Below are 24217 nucleotides of genomic sequence, written 5' to 3'. Positions count from 1 at the left end.
ATGCTGGAGAGGCACACAAATGCATTGGTCCCCCCCAGGTGCCAGAGACCCTCGGTATGCCACTGCTTCAGACAGACCCAAACACTGTGCCCTGGGTCCTGCATACTTTCTGTATGCACACAGTTAGTCTCAGTCAGCTCCAGTGACAAACATACCCCTCCAGAAATGTAGTGCCATCCACTATAAGGTTCAGGGCCAGTGCTAGCTCTTTTCCTATCCAGTGCAAAAAATTACTGTGCTGTCTCCGCTTCCCCCCCCCCCCCCCCCCCCGCACCCCAATTCATTCAGTTTCTGTTCTGAACCCATCAGCTCCCTCCAGCAATCTATATTTTTAATAACTGACACCTGTGGCCCCCTCTCCCACCACAAGGGAACCCATGGTCAGTGGAAGGGTATTAGGTTCTCTAGGCAAACCATAAAGCTTGCATACATATCCCACCCCCATGGGCACCTCAAGGCAATCTGCTGCCTGAGGCGAAGGATTAGATTGTGCCCCTCTCTGCCCTCCACTCCTAACCCTCTGTGTGCCTCCATAGGCTCCCTCTCTCTCTGGCACCCACACGAAAGCACCCTCACACATGCTCTCTCCCCCCCCACGCACCCTCACACATGCTCTCTCCCCCCCACGCACCCTCACACATGCTCTCTCCCCCCCACGCACCCTCACACATGCTCTCACACCCCCTACAATCACCTTCGCACATGCTCACACCCCCCCCAAGCACCCTCACACATGCTCTCTCCCCCCCACCACGCACCCTCACACATTCTCTCCCCCCCCACCACGCACCCTCATACATTCTCTCCCCCCCCACCACGCACCCTCACACATGCTCTCTCCCCCCCCACGCACCCTCACACATGCTCTCTCCCCCCCACGCACCCTCACACATGCTCTCTCCCCCCCCACCATGCACCCTCACACATGCTCTCTCTCCCCCCCACGCACCCTCACACATGCTCTCTCTCCCCCCCCCCACGCACCCTCACACATGCTCTCACACCCCCTCCAATCACCCTCGCACATGCTCACACCCCCCCCCCCCCCCAGGCTTGCAATCTCTCTCTCATACAAACACACACACTCTCAAATCCACACACACAAGCTGATTCTTACACAAGCACGCACACACAAGGTGATTTTCACACAAGCGCGCGCGCACTCACACACACTCAAGCAAGTTGCTTCTCCCTCACGTGGGACCTCTTTTATTTCTTCAGCCGTCACTAGCCTGAGTTCCAGCAGCGGCCCCTAGTGTCTCTCCATTCTTCGACCGCCCCCAGCCATTTTCCATTCTTCGGCTTCCACCGAGCTGAGCTGAGCTGAGGCAGCCTCAGCAGGGGCAGGCATGGTGAGGTGGACACCACAGTGGCGTTCTGAGGGGCATTTTTTTGCTGCCTCAAAATTCTGCCTGAAGCGGCCGCCTCATCTTGCCTCATTATTTATTTATTTAAATTAATTTATATACCGGAGGTTCCTGTATAATATACATATCACCCCGGTTCACAAAGAACAGTAACTATCGCTACAAATAGCGGTTTACATAGAACAGAATAAAAGAAGTTTTACATTGAACAAAAACAAAGTAATAAGTTTTACATTGAAGCCACTGCCCCCACCCCCCATACACATCCTCTACAGACACACACAATTAAATTATGCATTTACAACAGATTTTACATGAAAAACAACATTCAAAATTACAGTCTTCTGAGGCAAAAATCTCACTTCCAACGTGCATATTCTATCTACATGCATTGTTGTGGTACCAACAAGAAGACTCTGCATAAAAGACACTTGGAACTCGTGTGGAATTAGATCTTTTGTATTTGAAACTTTTTATTAAAGATTAACAAAAGAAAAGTACAATCCATACCCAGTCGCTTGAGCTCACCAGGCTTGTACTGAAAGAACATCAAAAAGTAGTTATGAGAAACCAGTACCCTCGAACTGCTTTATTCGGAATTTTGCCTGTTTCTTCTTTGAATTATGCCCCCTGAAACGAAAAGGAAGGGTTCGGTGTATCCCGCAGCACCATCCCTTCCACCAGGACAGCGAACTATTACGGAGCTGGCTGCCAGCTATTCCAGAGAAGATGGGCTAAGCTCCGCGGAGGTGACCACGGGAGAAGCGGTGGTCGACCCAGGAGATACCAGCCTAAGCCCTCCAGATTCACGGACGCCCTCCAGTGCCGATTCCCCGAGACTTCTTGAGTCCGGTGAATGCAGAGCCAGCCCCAACAGGCTCAGCAGTGCAAATGTGGGAGCCACCGCGGGAAGTGGGAGTAACATGCAAGGCCTGGAAGGAGAAGGAACGGCAGGACTGCTAGCAGCAAGCTTAATGCAGGAACCTGCTATTTCCTTGAAAGCCTTAAGTGGTGAAGATATTTTTGATTTTGAGCATGAAGCAGGCAATGCCTTATTTCCTAAACTTGCGGTAGTGATGCTGGACTCTCTTTGGGAGCTAATGGCTAAACTGGGGACAGCACTACAAAAGTACTCACAACAGCAGGCAAATATTTCTTTAAAAGTGGAACCTTTTACCCATGAATTTAATTCTAAGCATTCAGAACATCAGCAAAAGATCCAAAAATTAGATGATCAAGGAAGGAAGTTTCAAGATGTCCAGGCGGCTTTGGTGCAGGATCGCATTGTTCTTAATAGAAAGTTGGAACAACTAGAAAACAAGTCTAGATACTTGAACCTTAGGTTTATAAACTTCCCTAAGGTCCTGGGAGAACAACCAAGGATAACAGTAAGGAAATACATGTTGGAGGTACTGAAGATTACACCAGAAAACATGCCTACATTAAATAAGGTGTATTTTCTATCACATGCAAGACCTAGAGGAGAAGATGTGGCACCTGCGATTGATTATGGCAAATTTAACAGTTTTCTTAGAGACTTCAACCTCTGAAATAATTGAGAGGTCAACTCTCTTAGTTTCCTTCATATATACACAGGATCTTAGTTTAATTATGAGGAGTTATTTCCAAAACATGGGAGTTGAGTTTATGGGTAAAATTGTACAGGTTTTCCCCGACCTAGCCAAAGCAACTCAGCAAAAGAGGAGAGGGTTTCTGGCAATGAGGCAGGAAGCCCGCTCTATAGGTGCAACATTTATGCTCAGATATCCTTGTCGATGCATACTGAAATTGGATAATGTTACATACAGTTTCTTTGTACCTGAGCAATTGAAGGTATTGCTTGAGAACAGAAAGAAACTAGCACCTAATCCCATAGTCCAGGGAAGCCCTACAAGTGAATCATAGGATAGAGAATAGTCCATAACGCTAAGTTTATTCTTATTTTTTTATGTTAATTTCCTAGATTTGAATATCTCCTCATATTTCCGGCATAAGCCCCCATTTATAGTATTTGGGGTCAAGTAAGATAATATTGTTTTTTCCTCTGAGACAGTTGTAACTGTGAAGTTGTATAAAAAATTTTGTTTCTTGATTTCTGTGCAAAGTGATTAACCTTTGTAAATTTTGTTTAAATCAATAAAGAGAAAAAAAAAGTAGTTATACAACACTAAGTAAACCACTAAGTAAACCAGTTAAACCCTACATTGAGCAGTAGTGTATCTTGTGTAAGCAACCAGCCACAGTCTAATAATCATTCAAAACAAATCGGAGAAAATTATTTTTCATTCAATGCATAATTAAGCTCTGGAATTCATTGCCAGAGGATGTGGTTACAGCAGTTATATTGTATCTGGGTTTAAAAAAGGTTTGGATAAGTTCTTAGAGCAGAAGTCCATAAACTGATATCAATAAGGATTAGTAGCTTGGGATCTATTCATTTAATGTTTGGGTACTTGCCAGGTACTTGTAACTTGGTTGGCCACTGTAGACACATGATACTGGGCTTGATGGATTCTTGGTCTGACCCAGTATGACATATCTTATATTCTTATGTTAAAACCAGACTCCTAGCTCATGAAGGTAAAGAATCAGTATAAAGGAGCCAGATGTCCAACATTTTCTTCTTGCCTTTGGGAGAGTTTCTTTTTCCAACCATCAACTCTATCGGTAGCAGTTGATGAATCGCATTCCTCCAGAACAAAATGGGTGAATCTGATTCTTCCCTCCAGTGATGTAGAATAGTAGTTCTAGCTATTAAAAAGACCTTTGAGACCCACAAATTTTTTTTAGAGCAGTATGATGGTCTCACAAGTTCATAAGTCCAAATATTGCCACTGGGGCAGAAAAAAACAGGCGAACTGAGAGAACATTTTCAATATAATGATAGACTTGTTTCCAAAATTTTTCGATATTCACACAAGAATAGAAAGAGTGACCCAAGGTACCAATGTCCACCCAACATTTCAAACATAAATTTGAATCAATTAAGCCAGCTAAGTATGCTTGTCTTTGCAAGATGAATGTTCTGGATAAAACTGTGATTCTCTCATCTGCATACTCTGTGTAATTCTGGAAATGATTTCAAACATGAAATAAAAAAAGATAAAGGGAGCTGTATGTATAATTCCTGACTCCATTTAGACCATAATCCCTCTAGCGAGAACACATGAATCTTAGTCCACAAGGCCTTACGAAAAGAGGATAAAGTATGGTGCCCTGGGTTTTCCAGATCAAACCAAATCAAATAAGCAATAATTTCCACCCTGTATCCACCAGCAATTCTTTTTGTAATGAACAGAATGACAAATCTGCAAATAACTAAAAGTGTCTATACCCATCTCCCAATTTCTGCTGTAGGGCAATTAAGCAGCAACATGATCCCTTGATCATCTAAAGCCTGAGAAATAATGGACAATCCTCTCTGCTCTCATTCCCTAAAGACCTGCCTATTAATCCCAGGTTGAAAATTAAGGTTACCCACAATAGGGAGGAAGGGAGATGCGGAATAATTCAATTTCATTTGGGAAGTAAGCCAAAGCCAAGAACTACAAGCCAATAAGATTAAAACATGATTCTTCAAATAAGACTATAGTTGAGAGGGTTAAGCATGTAATATAAAACAGAGGTGGAAAGGATGTACAATAGCAGTTTCATATTGGTTATCACAGTAAAAAGATGTACCCATGAGCCAGTCTCCCACCTGTTTCAGATTGGCACAGTGATTGTATAATCTTAAAGCTGGCAAGCCCATCCCATCCAAGCCCATCAATTGCAATAAAGGCACTCGTGGTCTATCTCCCCTCCACAAAAAGAAACGCAGTTCCCTATGTAAAACTCAAACATCCTTGGAACACAAGACAAGGGGGAGAACACTCAAAACATAGAGCCACTTAGGAAAGACAGTCATCTTAAACAATTGGATCCTACTCCCAGCGATATGGCCAGATGATTCCACTTTCACAGAGCAGTTGTAGTAACCTCTTGCAACTTAGCCACATTACAGGAATGTAATAGTCGCAAGTATTTGGTTAGCCAGAAAACCAGGTACTTCATACAGTGTGTGACCCACGTTAATGGAAAAGTGCCCCTCCAATCTTGAGGCCCCTATGTACCAATGGCCAAGCCTCAGACTTATCCAATTTCAACTTTAGTCCAGGATGCTTACCATAATTAAAAATTTCAGTAAACAAAACAAAGAGGCCTGTGGCCGAGCAATATGTAAAAAGGAGATCATCTGCAAATGCCACAACTTTACAAGTTTTATCCCTGATAGTGATACCTTTAATTCGGTTATCTAGCAATATTTTACATATGAAGGGATCCAGGGATAGAACAAAGAGTAGAGGCGATAGAGGGTATCCCTGTCTGGTGCCTCGATACAAGCTGAAGTCCTCCAAAAATTCCCCATTCACCAGTATTCTTGCTTTAGGGTTAGTGTATAATAGTTTAATATACTGTAAGAAAGAACCCCAAAATCCAAAGGTCTGTAGAATAGCAAAAAGGTAGTCCCATTCACCCTATCAAATGCTTTCTCATCGTTGAAACTAATAAGTAAAGAATTTACCTTATGATGTATTGAGTGTTCCATTGACGCTAAAACCTTACATACATTTGTGGTTGCATATCTCCCTTTAGTAAAACTGACCTGTACTGGAGAAATCAGGGAAGCTGGTATCTTCGCAAGCTGGGAGCCAGAATCTTAGCTAACAGTTTAACATCATAATTCAATAAAGGGATGGGTCTACAGGAACCAGGCAGCAAGGGATCCCTCCCAGGTTTGGGCAACACCACAATATTTGCCAGATTAACTCCCTGGAAAAACTCCCCCGATTCCAAAGTTTCAAACATCTTTCCCAAGGGCAAACAAATCTGATCAATCAGAATTTTATAAAATTCACCCATCATGCCCTCTGGACCTGGAGCCTTATGGAGCGGGGAGTTCTTAATAAGAGTATAAGTTTCCAACAAAGAAAGTAGAGCGTTTAGGGAATTCAATTCCTGTTCTGTCAACTGTGGGGTAGGGATGGATCTTAAATAACTACTTCTGTTAGATTATTGGGTTCCAGAGAATATATGTTTTGGTTTGTTTTTTTTTGTTTTATTACTTTTCAATGAAATTACAAAGCTTAAATCTTTGTACAGAAAAAATAGAAACAAAAACTATAATATTACTTCACAAGAGGAAACATACCTCATATCAGACCACAAGCACATTTGTGGGGGAGGAGATAATAGTAAGAGGAGCACAGCAGAAAGAAAAATTTGAAAGGAAACAGCTTAACATGTGTTAATTACCAATTATTATTTGTCTAAGTTACATGGCTTTCTTGTAGAGAGGAGGTAGAGAGCAATCTTTTACGAGAATCTATAAACCGTTTGAGATGCTCTGGAACAAAGAAAATATATGTATCATTATTAAATTTTAAAATACATTTGCAGGGATATCTTAACTGAAATGCTGCTCCTATAGATTGAGCCTCCTGTCGCATGGTCAGGAAGCCCTTCCTCCTCTCCTGGGTGGCCTTAGCTAGGTCTGGAAAAATTTGGATAAACTGACCAAGATAATTAACACCCAAATTCTGGAAATAACTATGCATGACTAAGCTTAGATCTTGCTCATAAACAAAATGAATTTAATAAAGTGGCTCTTTCAAAAATCTCCAATGTAGAGGATTCCAGGAATTCCGTTAAGTTCCCAAAATCTAGTTGATGTTGTGCAGCATTCTCTCTGGAGCATTCAAAAGGCAAAATGTATACTCTATTAAATGATGGGATGTTTTCTGATGAAATCTGTAGTACCTCGGTCATATATTTCCGCAAAGTAACTCTTGGCTGCTCTCCAATTATTTTAGGAAAGTTCAATAGACGCAGATTCAACGGTCTCATTTGATTTTCAATACACTCCACTTTCCTATTCATAACCATTTGTTCCTGGATTATAGATGAATAAACATTTTGCCCTGTTTTTACTTGCTCTTCTAAGTTTTGAATCCTGTTTCTGTGATCTTGGAACTGGGAATTATATTCTTGTGTCAAGTTATCTAATTTTGAAGAAATAGCTGAAATCTGTAAAGAACAACTTTGAAAAGCAGGCCCTAGCTGAACCACTAATTCCCATAAGGAATCTAAAGTTTGGGGAGAAGCTTTACCTCACTGTTGTTATCAGTCTAGATAGCAGACTCCAGTAAAAACTGGGAGCTCTGTGGTGTATTCATCACGGGCTTACCTCTATTAGAATAATCTGCTTGAGGTGTGCCTGCTACGGCTATCAAATCTAGACTCCCCGCCATCGACGACGCTGTAACACTCCCAGACTCCATGGCTGCTCCCTCTACTGCTAGGTCAGAGCACATCAGCTCTGAAGCTGCAAGCACCGACGCTGGAAAATATTGAGAGGAAATCGCCTGTGTCCTCAGAGCAGGGGGCTGAGAGAGATTTCCCCAGATGAGACAGAGGCTCCTCTACCAATCTCGTCAGCGGGGTTTTCCGCTCTCCCTGATTTCGGGTAAGTTATGGCGTGCTCAAGAATGGTACGCTGCCCCAGAGGAAGGGAGGGTACCAAGGGAACACCCTGACTTTTCCTTTCCTTTTGGGAGGCATCAAGTTCAGAAACAGCGATAAATCGAAGAAAAATCTGTGTTAGCAAAAAGGTCCCCAATCAGTTTAGTGTCTCGCACCATAGTTCACCCCCCTCGTCTTCATCGCAACTATATAGGATTTTCTGTGCCAGTGTTACACGGCATTGGCTAAAATGCATCCTGCCTTGTTACCATGAAGAAAAAATGTATATTTATAGTACAGTACGTATTTTTTCGTTTGTTGGTGGATCAAAGTATTCAAAGTGGATTGTGCAGTTAAGAATTGTAATTTGTTCTGGGGAGAAGGATCAGAAGAAAATTTCCTTTTATCTATTTGTACCTGTTTTTCCAAGGCCAGTATTCTCTTTAGATCTCATCTTTCTTTTCCTAGCTAGATACGCAATAATATCTCCCCTTAGGACAGTGGTTCCCAACCCTGTCCTGGGGACCCCCCAAGCCAGTCAGGTTTTCAGGATATCCACAATGAATATTCATGAGAGAAAATTTGCAAGCACTGCCTCCATAACATGCAAATTTTCTCTGGTGCATATTCATTGTGGCTTTCCAGAAAACCAGACTGGCTGGGGGTTCCCCAGGACAGGGTTGGGAACCACTGCCTTAGGACAACCTTTGCAGTTTCGCAGAATAATAATGGGTCATTTTTATGTGCTCCATTAAAGCTGTCAAAATCTTTCCATTTCTGAAACAGATAAGAGGACAATTCTGAATCCTGATACAGATATGGTGGAAATTTCCAAAGACCAGATTCATTACCTTTTATTAATCTCTCAAACAACATCCACACTGGAGCAATGTCAGAAATTTCTAGCGACCCAATGTTTGCTTTTACAACCCGAGAGAAGAAGGATTCAGAAAGCAGCAAGTAATCAAAACTGAATCTGGTGTCATGTGTCCTGGAAAAATGGGTAAAATCCAGTTCCAGAGGATGCAGAAACCTCCACACATCCACCAAAGATAGTTGGTCACATAAATAAGGTATGCCCCTCCTTTGATCCTGTTTCCAGGAAGGTTTAGCAGGGATCCTATCATTCAAAGGATCAGATATTACACTGAAATCACCCCTATAAGAATGGGAATATGGAAATATTGGGACACAATGTTAACAACCTTAGCAAAAAAATTATGTGAGTAATTATTTGCGGCATATACTCTCCCTAACAGAACCTTTTTGTCCAAATAATGAGCCCTCCACAAAGATACATCTGCCATCCGTATCCTTAATCAGTTTAATAAATTGGAAATGCAAGGACTTATGGATTAAAATTGCCACCCCAGCTTTGTGGGGATGTAGCAGAAGTAAAAAATACATTACCTACCAATTGTTTCTTTAATTTGTTATGTGCAGAATCTATTAAATGGGTCTCTTGTAGCATAGCAATATCAGTGCGTAAGCGATGCATCACTTGTAGCAATTTATAGCGCTTTACTGCAGAACCTATCAGGCATACATTCCATGACAAACATTTCCACTCTTTACCCATTAAGAAATATCACTTTGAATGTGGTCAAAACATATTCAATATTAGTAACCCAAAGGAAGAAACCTCCCAGCCTGGATCTCCCCACTGTTGAACACCCAAAAAAGAAAGCATTACATGCCATAGCTGGTCATATGTCACTGAGAAATGTCTCAATACTCATAAGAACATAAGAAATTGCCATACTGGGTTAGACCAAGGGTCTCTTAAGCCCAGCATCCTGTTTCCAACAGTGGCCAATCCAGGCTACAATTACCTGGTCAGTACCCAAAAACTAAATAGATCCCATGCTACTGATGCTAGTAATATTAGTGGCTATTCCTTAAGTCAACTTGATTAATAGCAGGTAATGGACTTCCCCTCCAAGAACTTATCCAAACCTTTTTTAAACCCAGCAACACTAACTGCACTAACACTCTCTCATTGCTTTTCAATTCCCATAACACTCCCTCAACTTTCCCCACCCCCGCCCTCCCCCCTCCTACAAAAACCCCAAATGTTCCAGAAAGAAAAAAGAAACATAATACAAAAAATCTAATACAGGTCTTATGTCACCCTGTAACTCTATTCAGGGCGGAGGTCATCGTCTGGTAAGCCATGGGCACCCTCTCCAATGACAGAAATAACTGTTCCCTAGAAACAGTAACTATCAACCATAAAAGTTGAAAATAATCAGTTGTTCTCCAGGATTTGTAGAAACTGAGCTGCATCTGCTGCCCTCTCAAAATATAAAGTTCTATCATGATGTGACACTTTAAACTTGTCTGGGAACAGCAAAGTGATCCAAGGTTTCTTCTGTATGACTTGAGTGCAAAACCAAAGAAAAGAATTTACGTTTCTCTGCTACTAATTGAGAATAGTCCTGGAATAATAAGATCTTCTGACCTTCATAAAGGAGCGGTTGTTTATTTCGATAGGCCCTCAAAATGTTCACTTTGTGAATAAAGTTAGGGACTCTCATGATGACAACTTGTGGTTTATTCTGCATCCGATTTTGAGAACCCAATCTATAGGTCCTTTCTAGGCGCAGCAGCCAATTATTAGTGGGTAGGTCTAAAGATGCTGCCAGACACTTCTCCAAAAATCGACCCAAGCTGCAAATCCAAAATTTCCTCTGGAATACCCACCAGCCTAAGACTGTTCCTTCAAGAACAATTTTCCAAGCAACCAAAGACTGAGATCTATTTCCAACTGTGCCGCTTTGTCCTCTAAGTCGGAGACTCTTTGCTCAGCTTCTTGAATGGGCTGGCCAAAGGCAATACGTTTGTCATGCAAACCCTCAATTTGGTGAGAAAGTATATTAAAATGATCATCTAACGCAGCCGTAACAGCAGATGCTATTGCCAAAGGAGATCTCACCAGCTCCAGGCCTGCAGTCAGAGTCATCATCCTCCCCCGCTGGTGCCATCTTGGAGGATTGGCTCCTCGTCTTCCTTCGTTGTGCGGGCGGTCATTGTCAGCATATGTCCCAGCGAAATTACTCCCTGTATCTCTCGCACGGTAAGCATGCATGGCAGAAAAGGATTCTCACAAAATCACAGAGGAAAAGTGAGAAAAGCACGAATTTAATACAGAATTAGTGGGAGGGCCCCTGGAGAGCACATCCAACATTTCCGTCCTCCTTCATGGCATCACATGACCTCCATTAGATCTTTTGTAATACATGTTCAGTGTGGGCTTAGCCCTCAGAAATCTATGAATAAATGGAATTACCAATATAATATAGTAAACCTCCCATACCAAAACAAACTTAAATGCCAGCACTCCAACACTAACAACCTTATATCTATGAAAAGGCAACACTGCACATACCAGGCCCTAGAACACCAATACATCTCCTATTAGGAGAACAGAACAAATCAGACTGCTATAGATCCGTTTCAGAAAATAAATGCCAGCAAAATATCCTCCTCAGTCACACATGCAGAACACAGACAGACACTGACCAATACAGAATAAAGAGACCAGAAAGTAAAAATAGAAACATGCGATGAAGAACGGAACTGGAACCCACAACAAGCCAGCCTCTATATACAGAGCAACAATGGAAAAACAGAAACAGTACCATTTTTCATAAAACATTAAACAATAAAATAAAAAAATATAAATTGTCAATCATAATAGTAAAACCATATTCATAAAAAAAATAAATATTTCAAACCAGTTAACGAAGAGAATATCCAAAATTTCCCATACACCAATAAAATATTTCAAAACAGACAAACACTAAGCAATAATTAAAACCAATAAGTACAAGAAAATCCCTGTCTCCATACCTGGGGACTTTTTATTTCCAGATGCCCTGACATTGTCATGGATTAATGGGGAAGAGAAGGGTAAGGCTCACGCAGATGCACACATACACACACACACACACATATATACAAGGCAGCCACCCATTCACACAGATACCCCCCCCCCCCCCCAACACCCCAGGCAGGCTCAAATTCACACACACATACACATATCTCAGGCAGGTTCCCTTTCACAAACACATATATATCGCAGGCAGGCTCCCATTCACACATACACACACATATCCCAGGCAGGGTCCAACTCATACATACCAGGCAGGCTCCCATTCACCCATACACAGAGAAGGGGAAGGCTCATGCGGATGCGTGCACACACACACACACACACACACACACACACACACACACACACACAAACACAAGGCAGCCACTCATTCACACAGATACCCCCCCCCCCCCCCAACACCCCAGGCAGGCTCAAATTCACACACACACACATATACATCTCAGGCAGGCTCCCTTTCACACACACATATATCGCAGGCAGGCTCCCATTCACACATACACACACACATCCCAGGCAGGGTCCCATTTACACACACATATGCAGGTAGCCTTCTTTTTTCACATACATGCAAGTAGGAATCCCTTTCACATAAACACACACACATACACACACACACATTATTTAAGATGGTGCCGGCCGTCCATCGCTCCTACCATGTGACAGAGGCCGGCCAATGGCATTGATTACCCTTACCATATGACAGGGGCTAAGGGCCACCGGCGCCATTTTGATTACTGGCAGCCGACGGCCCAAGAGCGGGAGATTGCTCTCAGGACCCCCGCTGGACCTTCAGGGACTTTCGGCAAGTTTGGGGGGGGGGGGGTGGGGAGGGTGGGGGGTTTTTAGTTAATTAAACTTTTGGGGTGGCCGAAAAAAATCAGCCTGAACCGTGCGGAAACAAAATTTCCTGCGGCGGGCCGATAACAATGGCCAAACCAAAAGGTTTGGCCGAATCACATCTCTATTCTTTATAGCCCTTCCATTGAGGGTGTTGGGATGGCCATCCCCCTGGAGACTTCCTAATCTACATATAGAAAACAAGTCTTCAAAGGTTTTCATGCAACATTCATTGGTACATACGAGACTGGAGTTCAGTGCTCCTTACATGTGCTGAAAGAACGTACTTATATGAATACAGAAAAGAAATCATGGGGTGGGCAGAACAAGAGAAGGGCTGGCAGACAATGTGCAGGCAAAACCAGAGCAAGGGTATTAAGAACATAAGAAATCGCCATGCTGAGTCAGACCAAGGGTCCATCAAGCCCAGCATCCTGTCTCCAACAGAGGCCAAACCAAGCCACAAAAATCTGGCAATTACACAAACACCAAGAAGATCCCATGCTACTGATGCAATTAATAGCAGTGGCTATTCCCTAATTAAACTTGATTAATAGCAGTTAATGGACTTCTCCTCCAAGAACATATCCAAATCTTTTTTGAACCCAGCTACACTAAATGCACTAACCACATCCTCTGGCAACAAATTCCAGAGCTTAATTGTGCGTTGAATGAAAAAGAATTTTCTCCGATTAGTCTTAAATGTGCTACTTGCTAACTTCATGGAATGCCCCCTAGTCCTTCTATTATCCAAAAGTGTAAATAACCGATTCACATCTACTCGTTCAAGACCTCTCTTGATTTTAAAGACCTTTATCATATCCCCCATCGAGCCGACTCTTCTCCAAGATGAACAGCCCTAACCTCTTCAGCCTTTCCTCATAGGGGAGCTGTTCCATCCCCTTTATCATTTTGGTTGCCCTTCTCTGTACCTTCTCCATCACAACTATATCTTTTTTTGAGATGCGGTGACCAGAATTGTACACAGTATTCAAGGTGTGGTCTCACCTTGGAGCGATACAGAGGCATTATGACATTTTCATTTTATTAACCATTCCCTTCCTAATAATTCCTAACATTCTGTTTGCTTTTTTGACTGCTGCAGCACACTGAGCCGACGATTTTAAAGTATTAATCACTATAATGCCTAGATCTTTTTCCTGGGTGGTAGTTCCTAATATGGAACCTAACATCGTGTAGCTCCAGCAAGGGTTATTTTTCCCTAAGTGCAACACCTTCACTTGTTCACATTAAATTTCATCTGCCATTTGGATGCCCAATCTTCCAGTCTTGCAAGGTCCTCCTGTAATGTATCACAATCCGCTTGTGATTTAACTACTCTGATAATTTTGTATCATCCGCAAATTTGATAACCTCACTTGTATTCCTTTCCAGATCATTTTTATATATATTGAAAAGCACCGGTCCAAGTATAGATCCCTGAGGCACTTCACTGTTTACCCTTTTCCACTGAGAAAATTGATCATTTAATCCTACTCTCTGTTTCCTGTCTTTTAACCAGTTTGTAATCCACGAAAGGACACCGCCTCCTATCCCATGACTTTTTAGTTTTCATAGAACCCTCTCATGAGGGACTTTGTCAAACACCTTCTGAAAATCCAAATACACTACATCTACCGGTTCACCTTTATCCACTTGTTTATTAACCCCTTCAAAAAAGTGAAGCAGATTTGTTAGGCAAGACTTCCCTTGGGTAAATCCATGTTGACTGAGTTCCATTAAACCATGTCTTTCTATATGCTCTACGATTTTGATCTTTAGAATAGTTTCCACTATTTTTCCTGGCACTGAAGTCAGGCTCACTGGTCTATAGTTTCCCGGATGCCCCTGGAGCCCTTTTTGGTGTTACATTGGCCACTCTCCAGTCTTCAGGTACAATGGATTATTTTAATGATAGGTTACAAATTTTAACTAATAGATCTGAAATTTCATTTGTGAGTTCCTTCAGAACCCTAGGATGCATACCACCCAGTCCAGGTGATTTGCTACTCTTTAGTTTGTCAATCTGGCCTACTACATCTTCCAGGTTCACAGTGATTTGGTTCAGTTCATCTGAATCATCACCCTTGAAAACCATCTCCGGAACTGGTATCTCCCCAACATCCTCATTAGTAAACACAGAAGCAAAAAATTCATTTAGTCTTTCTGCAATGTCCTTATCTTCCCTAAGAGCCCCTTTAACCCCTCGGTCATATAACAGTCCAACCGACTCCCTCACAGGTTTCTTGCTTTGGATATATTTTAAAAAGTTTTTATTATGAGTTTTTGCCTTTACAGCCAACTTCATTTCAAATTCCCTCTTTGCCTCTCTTATCAATGTTTTATACTTAAGTTGACAATGCTTATGCTTTTTCCTATTTTTTTCAGATGGATCCTTCTTCCAATTTTTGAAGGATGTTTTTTTGGTTAAAATAGCCTCTTTCTCCTCACCTTTTAACCATGCTGGTAATCATTTTGCCTTCCTCCACCTTTCTTAATGCATGGAATACATCTGGATTGTGCTTCTAAGATTGTATTTTTAAACAATGTCCATGCCTGTTGAACACTTTTAACCTTTGCAGCTGTACCTTTCAGTTTTTTTCTTATTTTCCTCATTTTATCAAAATTTCTCTTTTGAAAATTGTGTTAGAGCTGTAGATTTACTTATTGTCCCGCTTCCAGTTATTAGTTTAAATTTATCATGTTATGATCACTATTGCCAAGTGGCCCCACCTCTTATCTCTCTCACCAAATCCTGCGTCCACTAAGAATTAAATCTAAAATAGCTCCCTCTTTCGTTGGTTCCTGAACCAATTGATCCATGAAGCAGACATTTATTACATCTAGGAACTTTATGTCTCTAGCATATCCTGATGCTACATTTACCCAGTCAATATTGGAGTAATTGAAATCTCTCATTATTACTGCACTGCCAAATTGGTTAGCTTCCCTGATTTCTCTTAGCATTTTAATCATCTGTCTGACCATTTTGCTCAGGTGGACAGTAGTATACTGCTATCACTATACTCTTACCCAACACACATGGAATTTCTACCCATATAGATTCTACTGAACATTTAGTTTCTTGTAAGATCTTTATCCTGTTGGAATCTATACCCTCACAGACAATGTGCCACACCCCCACCAAGTTGATCCTCCCTATCATTACGATATAATTTCTACTCTGATATAGCACTGTCCCATTGGTTATCCTCCTTCCACCAGGTCTCTGTGATGTCAGTTATGTCAATCTCATCATTTACTGCTATACACTCTAACTCTCCCATCTTACTACTTAGACGTCTGGCATTGGCATACAGATATGTCAAAGTGTGTTTTTTTGTTTGTATTAACAACCTGCTTTTCAGTTGATAGGGATAATTTGGAAATCTTTAGCTCAGTTGATATTTTTGTTTATAGGCATATGGACTATGTTTGCTTTTATTGGAACTTCTCTGTTGGGATGCCCTAACTCTCCTGTTTCATTAGTATCCTTCAAGGATACATTCCTCCGAGCCATGCATTGCTGAGTGACTGTCAGTTTTCCCCCTTGTTCTAGTTTAAAAGCTGCTCTATCTCCTTTTTAAAAGTTAGTGCCAGCAGCTTGGTTCCACTCTGGTTAAGGTGGAGCCCATCCTTTTGGAAAAGTCTCCCCCTTCCCCAAACGTTTCCCCAGTTCCTTACAAAACTCAATCCCTCTTCCCTGCACCATCATCTCATCCGCGCATTGAAACTCTGGAGCTCTGCCTGCCTCTGGGGCCCTGCACGTGGAACCAGAAGCATTTCAGAGAATGCCACCCTGGAGGTTCTGGATTTCGGCTTTCTCCCTAAAATCCTAAATTTGGCTTCCAGAACTTCCCTCCCACATTTTCCTATGGCATTGGTGCCCACATGTACCACGACAGCCAACTCCTCCCCAGCACTGTCTATAATCCTATCTAGGTGACACGTGACGTCTGCCACCTTTGCACCATTTTAGTGAAGCTAAAGCACTGAACAGAGAAACATATTTTCTCTGGCAGTAGAGACTTTCAAAATAATATTTTGCTATACACACAAATGTCTTATACCTATCATACAGAAAACTGTAGAAGTTTGTACAAAGAACATCTCATTTAATAATGTCACATTGCTAGAACTCATCTTCTAGCTGAAGAAATGCTAATGGATGATTAACATTGAGCCAGAATGCTATTAATCTCATACTTACTCGTCCTCTCCTGTACTTTCTCTTTGGAACATCCTCTTCCATATCCTCTTCTTCATTTGCTTCCTCTGCATTTTCATCATTTTCCAGTACCCTCTGTGGTTATGAAAAGAAAAGAAAAACTTGATAATTGATATACAGTAACAGTAAAACTTTGGAGATATATAAACAGCCATCTTTCTGGTAGATGGACTGGCAGGATGTTCCTGATATCTGAACTGTATGACAAAGCCACCAGAGGGGGAAAGAAAGGAGCAATATTAGAAATACTAAATTACAGTGGAATAAACAAATATAGGAAGAAAAAGGAACATACCAAAGTGAGATCTCATCATCATTTTAAAGAATTAAAAGATATCACTAACATACAATTTGTAATTTAGGAAAAAACCGGAAAAAAATAAATACAAATGTCTACCAAGAAAAGCACTGAAAAATAAAATAGTGCACCGGCCTGGTGGCTCAGTGTCATGCGGAATGCCCTGTTTTTCTCCTTTCTGGGTTGGCTGGAACTGGGGATGCTGCAGAGCGAGTATGCATAGCTCCCGAGGGGGGAGGGAGCCATGGTCATCACCTAGGAGTGACAACTAGTGGCCAGCTTCATGGTCCATGATTGCAGGGCTCTGGAAGGAGCCCTGGTGCATGATCCTCTGCTCTGGAGCATCACTACAATGACTGAACTAAATATAAATTGGGAGAGGATAGAAAATAGCAGAAAAAGTCCCTAAATAGTTGCGAATCAAAGCTCATGGCAACAGATCCCAGCCCTGGTTCTGACTGAACTGGAAATACAAAGGAGCAAGAGGAAACTTTCGGGTCAAAAGAAAAAATAGAAAGCATTAGGTAGATCAAGGGAAGGTCCAAGATAAATACAAAATTTTTTTTAAAAAGTGTCTCGCTAATGCAACCTGCTATTCCAACATTGATCAATTATTATGTCCTTTGTAATAAGTAAGTGTAAATTTTGCCTTGAGTTATTGTTCAGATATGTATGTACCAATTGTATTATAAATTTTATGGATGCTTTTTATGTTACTCACCCTGAATTTTGGACGGCACAGGATATAAGTGATTTTAAATAAATAAATTCATACATTTAGTCAATAGGTTCAAGTCCCTTTCCCTTTCTTACCTGAATTTCCAGCAAAGTATCCTCATCTCTGGTATCTTTCTTCTCAATTCCTTCTCCGCGAAGCAATGCTTCCAGTGTAGTTCCTTCTGTCGTTAGTCCATCTTTCTTGAGAGGAAGCTCTACTTCTGAAATTAATAAAAAAACAAAATAAAGCCTCATTTTTTCAGTGCCGTTGAAACTTTGGAAGATTTGCAGAAATAGAGAGACCTAAATCCCACCCATTCCCATTCCAAAGATAAGGAAAAGGAGTTCAGTTGACATAACTGATTTCTTTGGGGCCGATGCAATAAATCTGCGCAGAAAACGGGCACTTAGTGTTGAGCGCCCGCTTTCCTAACGCACGCCCAGCCACCTCTCCTGGGTGCGCAATCAAATATTTAAATGAGGGGTCGCGCTGCCAAAGAGGCCCTAGGGACAAATGTGAGCTCCTAGCCTTGGCAGCAGGAGCCCGGGAGAGGAGGCCATCAGCGGGTTAGGAAAACGGATGCTCAATTTTATGTGCGTCCGTTTTCCTAACCTGTGCACAGCCACGGGTTAGGGAAATGGATACTCATTCATTTTAGCATCTCTTTTCCTAACCTGACCGCCAGCACACTTTTTTATTTAAAAAACAGTTTTGTTTTTTTTAAACATTGGGTCCTCCCACTTAATATTGCCACGATATTATGTCAGAGGAAGTACAGAAAAGCAGTATTTTCTGCTTTTCTGTACACTTTTTGGGCTGCTCAGAAATTAACGCCTGCTCTGGCCAGGCGTTAATTTCTGAGGGTAAAAATATGCATGTTGGGCGTACATTTTTTTTTTTTTCAATCGGGAGAGAATAGCTAATAGCCTCACCAACACAGATTTGCATGTGATAAGCGCTATTAGCTTTGCGGGGGGGGGGGGGGGGGTTGGACACGCATTTTGGACATACTAATCCCCTTATAGAAGAAGGGGTTGTGGACCCGCGTCCAAAACCCGCGTCCAACCACGGGTTAAACAGGCACTCGGCTGAGTGCACTGAATTGCACCGGCCCCTTTATTTTCGAAAGCAACAGCGCTGTTAAAGTGTTATAGGAGTACTAGAATGGATTCCACACCCTGGGGTTAAGTTTAAGTGCGAAGGTTTCAAAATTTTAAAACATTCAGGTAACCAATGTAGTTATATTCTTATGTTTTTGGCGATCAAAACCATACTAAACATCAATTGCTTCTACATCTTCATTTTTCCAGAAATGTTATACTCCTTTGGATGGCATGAGTCTTTAAACTGGTGACTGAAGACCTCTTCTCACATATTTTCAATGGAGAAATATTTTAATAGTAAATTAAATGCATAAAATAAAAATCTGTTTAAAAATAATTGAGATAATTAAAACGTGGCCGTGAGAAGGACTCTCACAACATCTTGTCAAGTAATCACTACCCTACTAATGTTTTAAAGACATGAAATAATTAGTACATCAACCAAATCATGCAAATTTGATTTATTTCATTCAATTATTTCTTATCATTTTATAACCAGCTTATCTACTATAGGCCTTAAATTGGGGAACAATAAAAATCAAGTTCTACACAACTACACATTTACATAACAACAATCTATTCACAATATTTACAAAAGTTGGAGTCACATGAGACTACAGCCAGAGGGCCCTTTGTATAAGGCGTTACAATAATCCAGTTGATTTGTTATCAACATCTGGATGAAGTTTGCCAACTTTTTTTTTTCCCCAGAAAAGGTCTAAATTGTCAGATTTTTCTAAGGGACAAAAAGGTTCCCTTCACTACAGATGATATCTGAATGGACTTAGACAGCTGGTTGTCCAGTTTCACTCCCAAACTGGTAACCATGTCTTTTAAAGAAATGTTTAACTCCTGCAGTGGAAGGAAATTGATTACTGCATTGGTTTCCTTCACGTGTAACACCACCAATTGATTTCAATCCATTTGAGCATTCCTGGTTTCGATTCTTTTCAGCAATCCCCATTTAAAGAGACCCCATTTCAGTCCTTTTCAGTAAACCCTACAAAGGCCTTGTTTCGCCAACATAGGCTTCGTCAGGGGAATTTTATCTGCCGGTCATGAGAAGAATATTTCCTGTAACATACTGCCTGCATAATTTAATACTGGTAACTTCATGTCATAGAAGATAATTGAACTGATCATTCACCAAGGGCTCGATTTTAAAAGCCCGGTGCACGCAAATCCTGGGAGATATCGAAACAGTCCGGCTACGCATGTATCTCCCAGAATGCACAGAAGTACCGGGCTCCTGTTCCATGGAGCGGGTAAGTTCAGGGGCAAAAAAAATTAGGGTATGTAGGTGCGGTTTAGAGGTTGGGGAGGAGAGGGGAAGAGTGACGAAGAATAGGGTTAGGGAAGTCCCCTCCCAGTCCACTCTGTTATTGGAGCAGACTGGGAGGGAACTGGGGTAGGCTACTCGTGTCGCCGCAAGATTTTTACAAAAATTCTCCCCCATTGTGCACGCAAGTGGGGCACCCGCGCGCACTGATACAAAAACGGGCGCACGTGCGGCATCGGATTTAACAATGTGTGCACGGCGACACACGCATGTTATTAAATCGGCTTATCCATGTGCGTGCACCGGGAACCAAAATTTACTCGCATGTGAGAGGCTTGATTCTTAAGCAGTTTATTCCCAAAAAGCTCCAAATAAATATTCATCTGCCTCAGTCCTTAATTCATACTCCAAATTCTTACAAACGCTACCTCTTAAGGATTAACTGCATCTGTTAGCTCATTCATTCCCACTTAGCATTGTATTAGTATAAAATCCGACTTATTCATACAGCAGCAACACGCTCTGAATCGCCATCTTGATTGTTTCATATTCTGTAAAAACCCCAATTTTGGAAGGGGAACATTTTCAAAGGGATTTCTATGGGTAAACAGATATATAAATTTATTTAAAAAATGCTTGGTAAAGTCTGCGTGTACAATGTACACGCAGACTTTACCACTGTGCAAGCTGTTTGAAGAGGCGTTTCCCAGACGATGATAGCTGCTGGAGCTTCTCTGCTGACACCTGGTAAGGTGACAAGACATGATGATATATGAAGACTGACAAAATCAGAATAGATATGTAAGGCAAGTATCTTGCTGTCTGTTAGTGGTGGCATGGGAAATTGTGTCTAGTAGTATTAATCGTTCTTTTGTATTTTTCACTCTCTGGGTATCATATTTTGCACTGCTCAGTGAATGCTGTGAAAATACTACAGTAAGAACATAAGAAAATGCCATACTGGGTCAGACCAAGGGCCCATCAAGCCCTGCATCCTGTTTCCAACAGTGGCCAATCCAGGCCATAAGAACCTGGCAAGTACCCAAAAACTAAGTCTATTCCATGTTACCATTGCTAATGGCAGTGGCTATTCTCTAAGTGAACTTAACAGCAGGTAATGGACTTCTCCAAGAACCTATCCAATCCTTTTTTAAACACAGCTATACTAACTGCACTAACCACATCCTCTGGCAACAAATTCCAGAGTTTAATTGTGCGTTGAGTAAAAAATAACTTTCTCCAATTAGTTTTAAATGTGCCCCATGCTAACTTCATGGAGTGCTCCCTAGTCTATTATCCGAAAGAGTAAATAACCGATTCACATCTACCCGTTCTAGACCTCTCATAATTTTAAACATCTCTATCATATCCCCCCTCAGCTGTTTCTTCTCCAAGCTGAAAAGTCCTAACCTCTTTAGTCTTTCCTCATAGGGGAGCTGTTCCATTCCCCTTATCATTTTGGTAGCCCTTCTCTGTACCTTCTCCATCGCAATTATATCTTTTTTGAGATGCGGCGACCAGAATTGTACACAGTATTCAAGGTACGGTCTTCACCATGGAGCAATACAGAGGCATTATGACATTTTCCGTTTTATTCACCATTCCCTTTCTAATAATTCCCAACATTCTGTTTGCTTTTTTGACTGCCGCAGCACACTGAACCGACGATTTCAATGTGTTATCCACTATGACGCCTAGATCTCTTTCTTGGGTTGTAGCACCTAATATGGAACCCAACATTGTGTAATTATAGCATGGGTTATTTTTCCCTATATGCATCACCTTGCACTTATCCACATTAAATTTCATCGTCATTTGGATGCCCAGTTTTCCAGTCTCACAAGGTCTTCCTGCAATTTATCACAATCTGCTTCTGATTTAACTACTCAGAACAATTTTGTGTCATCTGCAATTTTGATTATCTCACTCGTCGTATTTCTTTCCAGATCATTTATAAATATATTGAAAAGTAAGTGTCCCAATACAGATCCCTGAGGCACTCCACTGTCCACTCCCGTCCACTGAGAAAATTGTCCATTTAATCCTACTCTCTGTTTCCTGTCTTTTAGCCAGTTTGCAATCCACGAAAGGACATCGCCACCTATCCCATGACTTTTTACTTTTCCTAGAAGCCTCTCATGAGGAACTTTGTCAAATGCCTTCTGAAAATCCAAGTATACTACATCTACCGGTTCACCTTTATCCACATGTTTATTAACTCCTTCAAAAAAGTGAAGCAGATTTGTGAGGCAAGACTTGCCCTGGGTAAAGCCATGCTGACTTTGTTCCATTAAACCATGTCTTTCTATATGTTCTGTGATTTTGATGTTTAGAACACCTTCCACTACTTTCCCTGGCACTGAAGTCAGGCTAACTGGTCTGTAGTTTCCCAGATCGCCCCTGGAGCCCTTTTTAAATATTGGCTTATATTTGCTATCCTCCAGTCGTCAGGTACAATGGATGATTTTAATGATAGGTTACAAATTTTTACTAATAGGTCTGAAATTTCATTTTTTAGTTCCTTCAGAACTCTGGGGTGTGACAATCCGGTCCAAGTGATTTACTACTCTTCAGTTTGTCAATCAGGCCTACCACATCTTCTAGGTTCACCATGATTTGATTCAGTTCATCTGAATCATTACCCATGAAAACCTTCTCCATTACGGGTACCTCCCCAACATCCTCTTCAGTAAATACCGAAGCAAAGAAATCATTTAATCTTTCCACGATGGCCTTATCTTCTCTAAGTGCCCCTTTAACCCTTCGATCATCTAACGGTCTAACTGACTCCCTCACAGGCTTTCTGCTTTGGATATATTTTAAAAAGTTTTTACTGTGAATTTTTGCCTCTATAGCCAACTTCTTTTCGAATTCTCTCTCTCTTAGCCTGTCTTATCAATGTCTTACATTTAACTTGCCAACGTTTATGCTTTATCCTATTTTCTTCTGTTGGATCCTTCTTCCAATTTTTGAATGAAGATCTTTTGGCTAAAATAGCTTCTTTCACCTCCCCTTTTAACCATGCCGGTAATCGTTTTGCCTTCTTTCCACCTTTCTTAATGTGTGGAAATCATCTAGACTGTGCTTCTAGAATGGTATTTTTTAACATGACCACGCCTCTTGGACATTTTTTACTTTTGTAGCTGCTCCTTTCAGTTTTTTCTAACAATTTTTCTCATTTTATCAAAGTTTCCCTTTTGAAAGTTTAGCACAAGAGCCTTGGATTTGCACACTGTTCCTCTTCCAGTCATTAAATCAAATTTGATCATATTATGATCACTATTGCCAAGCGGCCCCACCACCGTTACCTCTCTCACCAAGTAAATTTGAACTCATATGTATGCGGGGTAAAGAGAACAAAGGGATTTAAAAAAGAAATCTTGGGGTAGATTTTCTAAATCTACGCCCGCCAGATGCGAACAAAAGTACGCCGGATTTTATAAGATACGCACGTAGCCGCGCATATCTTATAAAATTCGGGGTCAGCGCATGCAAGGGGGTGCACATTTGTGCAACTTGCACACGCCGAACCCTGCGCGCGGTGCCCGTTCCCTCCGAGGCCGCTCTGAAATCGGAGCGGCCTCGGAGGGAACTTTCCTTCTACCCCCCCCCCGCATCTTCCCCTCCCTTCCCCTACCTAACCCCCCCCCCCCCGGCCCTATCTAACCCTTCCCCCTACCTTTGTTGGCAAAGTTACGCTGGCCGGAGGCTGGTGTAACTCTGCACGCACCAGCGGGCTGCTGTCGCACCGTCACCCGACCCAGGGGCTGGTCCGGAGGCCTTGACCCTGCCTCCGGGCCGGCACCATGCCCCCGACAAGCCCCCAGAACGCCCCAAAAATCGCGCCACCCACCTGGCATGCCCCCGACACACACCCCTTGCGAAGCCCCGGGACTTACGCGCGTCCCGGGGCTTGCGCATGCTGCCGAGCCTATGCAAAATAGGCTCGGCGCGCGCAGGGGGGGTTTTAAAAGGGTTACGCGCATAA

General features: G+C 41.9%; 1 protein-coding gene across 4 annotated transcripts in view; it reads right to left on the bottom strand.

Annotated features, from left to right (window-relative positions):
* Positions 1-24217, bottom strand: part of DPF3 (double PHD fingers 3) — a 529518-nt gene that overhangs the window by 133328 nt on the left and 371973 nt on the right. For all 4 annotated transcript variants that reach the window (XR_003856300.1, XM_029598728.1, XM_029598729.1 and 1 more), the window contains 2 exons: positions 17943-18067; positions 16814-16906 (listed from right to left, as the gene is read on the bottom strand). Coding sequence is in view for 3 of the 4 variants with exons in the window: in XM_029598728.1 (XP_029454588.1) it covers positions 16814-16906; positions 17943-18067 (218 nt within the window). In the remaining variant the exon portion in view is untranslated. The remainder of the gene's footprint in view (positions 1-16813; positions 16907-17942; positions 18068-24217) is intronic.

The sequence above is a fragment of the Rhinatrema bivittatum genome, chromosome 4, assembly GCF_901001135.1.
Source record: "Rhinatrema bivittatum chromosome 4, aRhiBiv1.1, whole genome shotgun sequence".
NCBI classification, from domain to species: domain Eukaryota; kingdom Metazoa; phylum Chordata; class Amphibia; order Gymnophiona; family Rhinatrematidae; genus Rhinatrema; species Rhinatrema bivittatum.
This window is presented reverse-complemented; position numbering and strand designations above follow the sequence as displayed.